General features: G+C 27.4%; 1 protein-coding gene across 2 annotated transcripts in view; it reads left to right on the top strand.

Annotated features, from left to right (window-relative positions):
* Positions 1–6,663: 6,663 nt before the first annotated feature.
* The window catches only part of LOC107437778 (LisH and WD40 domain-containing Lis-1), a 48,562-nt gene continuing 43,029 nt past the window's right edge, over positions 6,664–12,196 (top strand). The window contains exons 1-2 of one of the 2 annotated variants that reach the window (XM_016049877.3): positions 6,664–6,857; positions 7,460–7,628. In XM_016049877.3, coding sequence (XP_015905363.1) covers positions 7,591–7,628 — 38 coding nt within the window. In that variant the 5' untranslated portion in view covers positions 6,664–6,857; positions 7,460–7,590. Of the gene's footprint in view, positions 6,858–6,883; positions 7,108–7,459; positions 7,629–12,196 lie in introns of those variants that run through there. The other variant, XM_016049878.4, reaches the window with a different exon arrangement.

The raw sequence follows: 12,196 nt of genomic DNA, 5'->3' as shown, positions 1-12,196 counted from the left end.
ATGCGCTGCATAAATTAGATAAATTGCTTCTTTTCCATTTTAATTGTCTATCATTAGTTTATTTATAGAATACCTTGTTATTTTATTTTAGATAAATTGTTTATTTTACACTTTAACTGTCTCTCATTAGTTAATTTATAGAATACCTAGTTATTTCATAGAATAACTAGTTAAAGTGTCAAATTAATAACATATTACACACTTTAACGGACACNAGGTAAAATCGTCTACGTTATCACGATCTTGGAGAAAGATCATATCGCTTGATGAACAATCCTCTTCAGATGTTTAAGAAAAATATGATAACAGTATTCTCGAACTAGCAAAAGAAATCGAAGGTTTCGAAATTCTTGATGAAGAAAATTTAGAAGATTGGTTTCAAAGTGATGCATGTGAGCCAGGCTTCCAGTATTTGACTGATGAAGACATCATTATGTTGTTAAATCAAATAGTGATGATAGTAACTGATGCAGAAGATGTAGTAAATGAATGAAATACAATTTCCCATTCTGCTGCTCTGTGGAAACTTTATTAGATTATATGGGAGGATTTGATTACAGTGACATTACTGCGGATTTTTCTTTAATAAAAGGAGTTTTCGGATTATCCGTGTTTTTCGATTGTCCGTGCGACCTGTCCCGGTGATTAACCCGGATAATCGGGAGTGCACTGTACTTTGCATGGTGGAATACATTTCTGTACTGATTAGTACTTCAAAATCTGACTGATTACAAATATCAATTTCCTAAAGTAAGAACATATACAGACAGTCGTAAGCAGCTTATATCTATGTTGCAGAGAGCATTCTAATAATAGGAATAGCTTTGAATAGAAAGATATTTAGACTATACCTAACTTAAACTTAATAGGATTTTTTGTACCTAAGTTAGTTAAAAATAATAATATAATTAGTTTAATGCTTAAAATAGACATTCTTTTTTGTGATTTTAAAATGACTGCTTAATCAGCTCACAATTTTGGTATATTTTTAATTGTACAAACAAATTCTATCACAAAAACACTTTGAATAAACAAAGAGCCATCTTTATATGAATATGTACTATCTATAGCTGCCTAAAATCTTGCCATGAAAACTTGGAATATAAATTAATCAGTTTTTTTTTGTAACTTTATTGAAAAAATTTGTTAATTAAATGGAAAATTCTTCAAATTTTTCTTCTTCAGTAATTATTTTCAGAAAAATATTTATGAATTTAACCTTTATTTAAATCATAAAATAAAGACAAATTTGTAAATATTTTTTTTTTCTTTGAAAAACATTATGGATTGCATTTCATTTCCTTTATCCCATCTCAAAATCATCCATGAAAAACCGAATTCTTTACCCCTTCCTGTTAATAACAAACTACAATATCTACTATTATTATACCACACTCGATTATATTAGCAATAGTAATTATCCATTAGACAAAACTGATTGATTGCTATTTGAAATCTATCAAACTTTGTCTGGAATAACTTGCATCAGTTTCATATTTTGGATATTTTTCGAGATTAGTGTCTAGCACATTTGAATATGGAGAAAAGTTACAAAAATTTATGTTTGGAGAGAGAGGGAATTTATTTGAAAAAAAATCTAATAAATGTTTTTAAATCTTTGAGAAATTTCATCTTGTGTTACATAAATTTGATATCCGCTTAAAAACTATTTGCTGAGAGTTGAAAGTGTTCTTTTAACCTTAATTTTTTTTTATTAAAATCCTTGTTACAAAATCTACTGTTAAAGGCAGGAATTTAGAAAAAAACATGAACATAAATTAGAGCATGAACCATAACTTTTAAAAAAAAAACTTTCAAAAACAAACGTTTTAATAAACAGTGTAAAAAAAAGCTTTCAAGAACAAACCTTTTTTAAAACTGATCAAGATTTTGATTTAGTTTTCCCAATTCCATTTGTTTTTTTATTTAATTCTGCTAAGTTAATTTCTGTTTAATTTCTTTTCTCTTTTTTTTTTCTTTTTTTTTTAGCTTTTATTTAATACTTTTTAATATATTTTGAATTTTTCAAAGTGAACAATGCACTAATAAGTTAAAATCAGCATGAATTATAGATTTAGACAAAATTGTTTCATTAATTTGTAAATATTTAGTATTTTGGTCCTTTTATAGTAGCAAACAAAATAACATAGGTACATTAAACATTTGCAAAATAAATAGGTCAACTTCAATTTACTATCCATTATATAAACTTCCCAATTTATTTTATGCTTAACTTAATTATATTATTTTAATGTATCTTTAACTTATATTTTAGATTCTTTTTTTAAATAAAATTATGCAATAATTTTAAAGAATGTGGTATTTTAGATAAGTTTGAATTTATGTGGTTGATTTTATACCATTTAGTATTTTACTTACTAATAAATATAAAAAAATTACTGTTTACAAAAATGACTGGTAATTTAGGCTTAAAAGGAAATTCCATTTCAAGCTTTTTGAAATATTCTTGCCAGCACACTTTTTTTTTTCCCTTTAAAAAAATAATAGTCCTTTTGCAGTTATAATAGAAGATAAACACTTGACTGACAATAATAACAGTTCAAAGAATAAAAAATGTCTGAATAATGTTGAATGTTCAACAACAAGTAAACAGAACAAGTTTTACTCAGATGTTTCTGTGGAATTCTGCTTTTTTCTGTCTAATTTCCATCATAAATCTTAATGTAAATATGCATAATTCTTAATGAATAATTTTTAATTAACGTAATTATGTTAAAATTTGATATGCTGAGTTGCGGGGTGTTTTTGCACTAGGTAATAGAAATATTTATTATAACTGTTTTGTCATTTCTAAGATCTTACCTATTGATTCATTGTTGCAAAGTTTTTGGAAATGCAATCATCTTACGAAGAAAAAAAAATATCGATTCACAATTTTACATCGTCAAAAGTGAAATTTTTAAATCAAATTTCAAAATAAATTCATGATGATTAATTTTATGGTTAAAATATTATTTTCGGCAAATGAAGTAATAAATATTGCAGGGTTGAGTTTTGGACTCGGATACCTGCTGAAGTCAAATAAGAGTATTGAATAGCAAAATTTAAATGGTTACTTTAGTTAGATTCATTTTAGAAGATGAACCTTTGTCTAAAGATGGGTTCCACAACCTAAAATTCCTTAGTAAACATACCCTTTTTTTTCTCATTCTTTTACACTTCTCGACGCTGCTAAAATAAACAAACTTAGTAAATTAAAACTTATTACTGGGTTTGAGTATAGCACAAGATGACCAAATTTCTCAACCTTGACTTGACGACAAATCAAGGAAGCATCCTCAAAAAATTTTATGATTAGAGGACATCTATATATTTATGAAAAATATTTATTTATACAATAAAACTTGTGTAAGATGACCACTTATGGTGCATTAAATTTTAAATATGATAGAGTTGAAACATTAGTACTTTATGTACGTCACACTAGAGCTGCACAATGGGCTATTGGCGAAGGTCTGGAAAACAATCAGGAGGATCATTCGAAGATATGCCTTCACAACTTTGATCCTCTGCAAAGAAAGTTTCTTTGTTTTGGTAGCCTAATGCCCTATGTGCGAAGTCGATCACTTTCCGGTGGAGCAGTTTAATGGATACTAATACCCTCGATTCCTTCGCTGGCTGATCAAAGTAGTCGTTTACATGCTCAATGACCGCAGGCAGTGCTGCTTAAATTCGGTGATCTACTGGAAACAGTGTCTTACGATTATGGATCATTAACCATATTAGATTGTTTTTCAAAGATTTAATTGAATGGAAAAGATTCAATAGTGGAAAATTAAATCATTTACAAAAATAAGTGCTGAGAATTTTACTCTTTGATAAACTACACATTTTCCAAGTAAGCAAACCTTTATTGTTTTCATTTGCGCATACATCACCACTCCAGAAAAGACGTTCTGGTTGCTCTGTTATAGAGTTACATAATTTTTTAATGTAATAATTTCGTTCGCCACATGATCAGTCCATTGCTGGACTAAATAAATTATCGAAAGTAAAAAAAATTAATGTTTTTCGGATGAAATCAAAATTACCCAGATTCTTTAAGTTATAACTTAAAGAATCTGGGTAATTTTATTATGCATATATATATGCATAATAAGTATCTAATTATTTTAAGTAGTAGTAGTAGTTCATTTACGTCGCACTGACGTCGCCAATATATTGGCGACGGTCTGGGAAACATCCCTGAGGATGATCCGAAGACATGCCATCACAACTTTGATCCTCTGCAGAGGGGATGGCACCCCCGCTTCGGGGTAGCCCGACGACCTGCACGCGAAGTCGAGCACTTTACGGTAGAGCAGTCTAACGAGGACCAATACCGCACACCCTCGGTCCCTACGCAGACTGATCCAAGTGGCCGCACACCGACAGCAGTCAGTGATGCTTGACTTCGGTGATCTGCTGGGAATCTTAACGATCAGTCCACTGCGGGACCTAATTATCTTAAAGATAATCACTTTATATATGCAGGCAGATTGTTTTTAATCTCCTTCAAAATAAAACCATAGCAACTTGCCTATCACGTCAACCATGGATTTATAATGTTTTCTTCGTAGCCTGGCTGGTAGGGCGCTTTGCCCATGTCCAAGAGTTCGTGGGTTCGATCTCAGCAGGCCGAAGTCTCCCCGTGTAGTAAATGGTGACTTCTGCTCGTTGAATCTCTCAAGTCGCAAGGTCCTCCATGTTCCCATAGCAAATCAATACCTCTGGGGGTACTGATCCAGGAATTTCCTTGTCTTCTGGATTGGTTCAAAATTACAAGGCTACGGAGTTGAACATTAGCATAGTAGTCGTAACATATATCATAGTAGTCGTGACATATATATAGTAGTCGTAACCCAAAATTGGATCGACTTTTTAATGACGGATATAAAAAAAAATAATAAAATTTTAAAAAATCCCGTGGGCAGTGGTCGGAAAAACTACAATATTTTCGTAGTTTACTGCTACTACTTTGTCATAAATGTAGCTAATTAAAACTACATTTTTTTAAATATGGTGACTACAAATTACTCTTGAGTTGTAGTACCCAAGTAGCACAGAAACATCGATCTATACCGTGGCCGTTCCTATCAATATTTTGAAAGCGGAGGAATATAGATACTGTGAGCAAGTTATTGAATGAATTCCGTCAATGAAACTTTAAAAGTATNCAAAATGGTTTTGAATCAGAAATTAACTGACATTAAATATAAGTGAATAGTTATTTATTCATGTTTACACGAGATAGTTATTCCAAAACATTTTTTTTCGAGTTTGTTCATTTAATCTTGAACTTTTTATGCCTTTCTCGTCAGCGAACATTTAATTTCAGAAATGTGAAATTATCAAATACTTGCAATTCTTTAAATGTTTAATGCGTTTTTATTTCCTCTAAAAAAATTCAGTGCATCCAAATTACATTCCCTTCCATTAAAATAACATCGTTTCACGAGTGTGCATTCGCATGTGAAAGTGTGACCAAAGTAATTAATTATCTATTTTTCGTAATGGCTTGTTTAAATATTAGTTATGGATGGTTAACTGAAAGTAAACAATAACAAATTTCCAAAAATGAATAAATTTAGAAAACTGGTGAATCTCCCCGTTTATGGTATGCTTACGAAGTGATGTGTTTTAATTTATGCGTAATTTTACCATTCTTAAGAGTTCCCTGTAATTTATAAATTTTAACTGGTTGTGAGACTAAAACAAATTTAATAAAATTGATATCAAAACATAAATGAAGTGTAAGGTTTGCCATGTTTTGAGTGTTATCCCTTATTTGGCTGTAGTTGTGTAAAATATTAACGTTTGTAATTTTTTGGGTTGCAACATAGCATGTTTGCGAATCCTTCCGAATTAATTTATTGTTTGCTTATTGTGATTTAAATTGGAAGAACGAAGAACTCGTTACATTGTAAACACTACAAGTTTAATAATATTAGATAGCTTGCTTTTGCAAGTTTAGGCGTAAAGATTAATCGGAAGGACAACGAATTTTAACCCCTAGTGCCTTATGTGCTCAACTTTACACGGTCAACCATGCATTTTAAATACGTAATTTCTGTTAACGCTCAAAGTCACAAGGTCATTTTCGTGGCATCTATTGACGGAATCAAATTCTAAAAATTAGCTGCGTTAGAACCGCGTTTCTTTTCTAAACTAACACTAAAAGTAATTGCTAGAAATCACTATAAACTACTGTTTTTTTTATCTTTGCATTGCACTATTCACTACGTTACAATTTTTAAAAAAGTAGTACACTGCACTACAAACTACAAAAAAAGTAGCGACTACAGTACAGTTTCACTACTTGTAGTGCGTGGTGCGCTACTTCCGACCTCTGCCCGTGGTGAGTTTACAAGTCCGCAAATTATTATCACGAAATCGGTGCACTATCACAGTTGAATAATGATTATGAAAATTTTTTTAAATCTCTAACGACAGCTTTAAATATTTGACTAACTTTTGCTCTTTTACAAAAACGTAAGGAAATAATAAACTTTTTTTGAAAGTCATAGAAAAACACCAGACCATTTTTAGTATGACGTCATTCCGTAAAGCATCTATTTTATTAAACACAACTAAATAGTTTTTTTCGAAATTTCGAAGATTTGAATCTGGAAATCATACTGCAAATACCGCTCGCAGCGACATCTACTGGTAAATTTTGTCAATTTTCAAGATATTGACGAGAGTAGTTAAGTTAAAAAATGAAAGATAAAATAAATATTATTAAAAATTGATGTTTATGTGTTTTATTTTTTTCACAAATCAGTTAACTAACAAGAAATATTATTTTATTTAAAATATTTTGATTCCTACGTCTGGTTTTATGGATAATTTAAAAGGTAAGTCTTGAATTCCTGAATTTTTTAACGTCTTATGAAGTATATAGACGTATCGATCGACTTTCTCGACTATGCCAACTCTGTGCTAATGGCGTCACTTACTTTTCTTATCTACTTAAATTTTATTATAGTAATATAAATTTGTGATAGATAGTTAATTTGCATTCTTCCGATTTCATATTTAGTTATAGTATTTCATGAGCTACTCTGATTTCTACTAAAGTGGGGTGGAATGCTCCACTTCACAAAGGTCAACATTTCAAACATTTTTGATTATAAATTGATTTAATTAGAAATTAACGAGTGAATAAAGCTCCCCATTTCTTCATTATCATTTATATTCATTTATAATGTGCTTTCTTGTATTCGTTTTTTAAAATATTGGGCAGAAATACGGTGCTGCAGTTACATTCGCCACATCTGTCAAAGTATTTTAATAAACACGAACAATAAAAATTTCAGTTATAGTTATGTAATGATCTTTTTATGGTTATGTAACACATTCCTATTGAACAATTAATTTTTCAATGTCTATTTGACAGTCATGTATGCGTTATATTTAGTTGGTAATTAGACTTGAATGATTTGATTTCTTTTTGCAGTGTTACCATTATGAAGACATAAATTATATTGCCTAGTCCTTGTGTTAATTGTGCCAGTGGTGAGGGATTCCTAAATACTCATTGGATTACATTTGATCTCTTGGAATCCCTAATCTGGATTGTGATAAACTATGAAAATGGTTTTATCTCAACGGCAAAGGGATGAGCTGTAAGTACTCCTAAAGTTTATCTTTACATTTAGTTTTATCACATGTTATAACTGTGAGTTAAAAGGACTTGTACCTTTTTAATTTTCAGTACATAAAGTATGAAGATTTTAGTTGTGCTAAGAGCAATGAATATTATTTGCAATTGTATTTCAGTTTACCAGTTTCATTGGGTCATAATTTCTATTCCTATCTATGTAAATAGCATGCATTGTTTATGTAAAATTGAAATGTAAGTCCTAATTTTTATCCAAAATGATTACAAGTGTTATAATGGTAATGGGGTACCATATGTGGTGATTGTTGCGTTACAGAAATATGCTTTTACCAGATCTCTTTAGTTACAATGCAAAAAGATGAAAATGTACATTATTCATCTTGCTTAAATATCAAAACAATGATAGTTTTTGAGTCTTTATTATTATCATTAACTGCAGGCGAAGAAAAATACATTTTTGATAATTTAAATGGAAGTTATGTTTTAAGTTCTGAATTAGATGAATTCAAAACAAATTTCTACATGAAGTAAAACAAGGAGAATAAAGGTACAAAAATGAACGCTATTATGTCTTTTTCTGTACCTTTATTTTTGTTCTATTCACATTGTTTTTCCATATCCATACAATACATAATGTAAATAAAGAATTAAAATATCTTCTTTTTTATATCTTGAGGTAAATTCCCAAAATTCAGAAATATCTGGTGTTATTTATGAATTAAATAAAATTTCCATGGTTATGTTTTTCTTTTGAGAATAATAGAAATAAAGGCATGACTAAGAATTTTCTAATATTGTCAATAGTTAATTTGTAAATTATGTAGAAAAAAAAAAACTTTATTAAGCATGTAAATGATTATTGAACTTGTTTTATTGAAATTATTTAGAAAAGAAACTTAATTAAGCATGTAAATTATTATTGAATTTGTTTTTTCTTTTCTTTCTTTCTTGTGTGAGTATGACCTTAACCACCATAAATAAGTATTTTATTAATTGCCAATCACCTTATGTGATTTTAAAACTAACCACTAGGTTAAGAATTATATTCAATTTAAACATTCTATTGACAACTTAACTCTGTAAATCCTTGAATTTTTTTTATAATTGTTCTTTATGAGATGTTTTTATATTAATCAATCATAAATCCCCAGGTAATTTAACTTAAATATCTATTTAATGAGAAGTTTTGTGCTGTAAATTTAATTGAAAATTTGGAATAATAAGTGTTATAAATGGATTAGAATAATCAATATTTTATTTAAAATAGAAAACAGAGCATTAATAAACTTAATTCAGTTATAAGTATAGATAATAATTTTAAACAATTCCTCATTATTCATGGCATTTTAAGAAGTTAAAATTTTAAACTTTTATTTTGAAGCTTTTAATGTCTTTTACTCATAGTTATAAAATAATTCATCGAAATAAAAATTTTGTACAAATATTGCTAGATTTTAAAAATGCATTTCTTTTTAAGAAAATAGGATAAATGCAGAGAAGACTAGGTAAACAAAAATCACCTGATGTAAATAAAAATTTTAAACTAATGTTTTTTTTTTTTTTTTTTTTTTTTTTTTTTTTTTTTTTTTTTTTTTTTTTTNGAGATGTTTTTATATTAATCAATCATAAATCCCCAGGTAATTTAACTTAAATATCTATTTAATGAGAAGTTTTGTGCTGTAAATTTAATTGAAAATTTGGAATAATAAGTGTTATAAATGGATTAGAATAATCAATATTTTATTTAAAATAGAAAACAGAGCATTAATAAACTTAATTCAGTTATAAGTATAGATAATAATTTTAAACAATTCCTCATTATTCATGGCATTTTAAGAAGTTAAAATTTTAAACTTTTATTTTGAAGCTTTTAATATCTTTTACTCATAGTTATTAAATAATTGATTGAAATAAAAATTTCTTAAAAATATTGCTAGATTTTAAAAATGCATTTATTTTTAAGAAAATAGGATAAATGCAGAGAAGACTAGGTAAACAAAAAATCACCTGCTGTAAATAAAAATTTTAAACTAATGTTTTTTTTTAAAAAAAACAACAACACATAAATAAATTAATTTTGAATACAAATAGTTATGTGTACCTATAGTAATTTTTTTTAAAATTGGATAAAAATTGTTTTTAAAGAAATTGTTTTTAAGATTAAAATTGTTGTTTAAAATTAAAAACTATATTTTAATACTTAAATTTAATTCATACAGTTAGTATGAATTAACATATTTATATTTTGTATTGTTAAAATTTAAATTAATTCTCTGTAGCCATTTTTGGTTTTCTTTGATTTCACCCAGTTTTTCACATTGTCTGGAGGAAGAAAAAAAATAGGCTTTTGCATTAAAAAACCAAAATCTGAGTTCAAATTACTACAATTTAATGACTACATAATATATAAATATGAAATTATATATCTAAATATGAAATACAATATATTTATGAAACTGTTAAACCTTTGTGTTTTTTTTATAATGTAATGTAGTATTTTAAGTTGTAGCAAGTTTATTTGTTTAACTTACAGGTATTTATAATAATCTCTGAACTAGTAGTAAAACAAATCACAGTTATATGATTTAAAAATTATTAGAAACTATAATTATCCTGATTTAGGGTATTTATCCAGGGTAAAGGTAAATATCCATTTATAAATCACCTGCTCACTAGGTATTTACTTGACCCACATCTATTATGCATAAAATATATCATGATTTTAAATTTCTAATTATTTAATTTAGCTAAGAAAAACAACAAAATAATCTTTTTGGTTCATCATTTATGTTTCATGAGAAATAATTATTCTATTTTTAAGATAACTTTATTGTTAATATACTAATTAAGGTGACAAAGCATATAGTTAAATTCCATCAATGACAAAATCAATTAAATGTATAAAAAGAAAGTATTTTCCTTTAAAATATTGTGCTAACAGGAAATGAATAAATACTGAAGTAAACTAATTGTGATTATTATTAGCGTCAAAATTTATTAGTGGAATACTATTTCATGTTAATATATAGATAATACGTATTATGTTTCACAAAATTTTAGGTTACTAAATTGATATTTTGCTAAAAACTATTTCGCTTAATATTTGATTAACATTAAAAGGCTTACAAAACTTAACTTTCTTTTCCATTTTAACTGTTGAGTGCAAACATTCTCATATAGATTATACTCTTATTGTTTGTTTGTTTTTTCTTTTCTTTTTTTGATCAACATTACATTACATAGTCGGGAAGATTTTGTATGAAATATTTCAGAAACTTGATAAGTTATTGAAAGTGAAGTTATCAAGAAGTTTCTTCAAATTAGATTATTCATTATTTGTCTTGTTAAAAGATCAACCAGTCTGATTAATTTTTTTTTAAACTTTGAAATAACTTACCAAAAAAAAATTAAAAATGTAATAGAAATTTTAAATAACCTTTTTTATCTATGTTTCTTTATACAGTTGAGGCAAATTGATACTAAAAAATGTATGCAAATTTGTAATTATAAATTTTATTTTCAAACTTGAAAACCAATTGAGAGAAATTTTTTTTTTTTAACAAGAATTGTGAGGTTCACAACCGTGAGTCTTAAAACTAAGTACAGATAACTAAATAATACTGAACTTTTAAGTTTATCGAATAAAATAATAATTTTAATTGTGCCATGCTGCTTTAAAGGACAGGAAGAAATGAACTTTTATAAAAAATGATTGATAAATTATAATTTTTTATTATTTTGACTTAATATTTGAGTCATCCTTATATTTTGTCATATATTTATCTTTTTATTAATATTTAATCTTAGTCTTTTTATTAATATATGTTATCTTCAAATATAAGTAAAAAAAAGTTCTGAATTTTTAACTCTGGTGTATTAAAATGTCCTCGTAATGAATCGCTGTAGAATGAAGTTTAAAACCAAAACCAGGGGTCTGTCTAGGTTTTTCTGAAAGGTACCTATTTTGTGAAAATTTAGACATAATTTGTGAAAAATTAAAAATTATATTACAAAATCAATACAAAAACATGGTAAAAATATAGATTTATCGTTTCTTAAGGGATACAAAAATAAAATTTTTTCCTAAAGTTGAATTTGTGAAACTACCGTTTCATCTAAAATTGAATTTGTGAAGGTACCGCTAAACGCTAGTAAATTCGGCCTGGACAGACCCTTGAAAACTATTGAGCCACTTTAGTTCAAAAACTTCAATGCTTATATCCAGCTATGCATAATTAGTACAAATGCCATTTGTGGAAAATGTGTTGCCTAATGTTACTCATTATTAAAATGCAAATAAATAACTAAAATAAAAGACTGGTCAAGAATTCCCCTGTTTTACCTTGACATCAATTTTAGGTAATTAGGATACTACTATAGAAAATTTGGTACATCAATAACTTGTTTTATATCTTCAAAAAACTTCTGAATTAAAAAAAAAGTATGCTAGTATACTATAATAATCAATTTAGAGTTTTATGTAAATTCAAGCACTTTGAAAAAAAAAACCCAGTTATTTTCGAACAAATGCCATCAAAATTAGTTGGCAGTGAGTAATATGAAATTATTTAC

This window comes from Parasteatoda tepidariorum, chromosome 3, assembly GCF_043381705.1.
Source record: "Parasteatoda tepidariorum isolate YZ-2023 chromosome 3, CAS_Ptep_4.0, whole genome shotgun sequence".
Lineage (NCBI taxonomy): Eukaryota > Metazoa > Arthropoda > Arachnida > Araneae > Theridiidae > Parasteatoda > Parasteatoda tepidariorum.
Note: the sequence above shows the minus strand (reverse complement) of the source record. Positions and strands in the feature narration are given on the sequence as shown.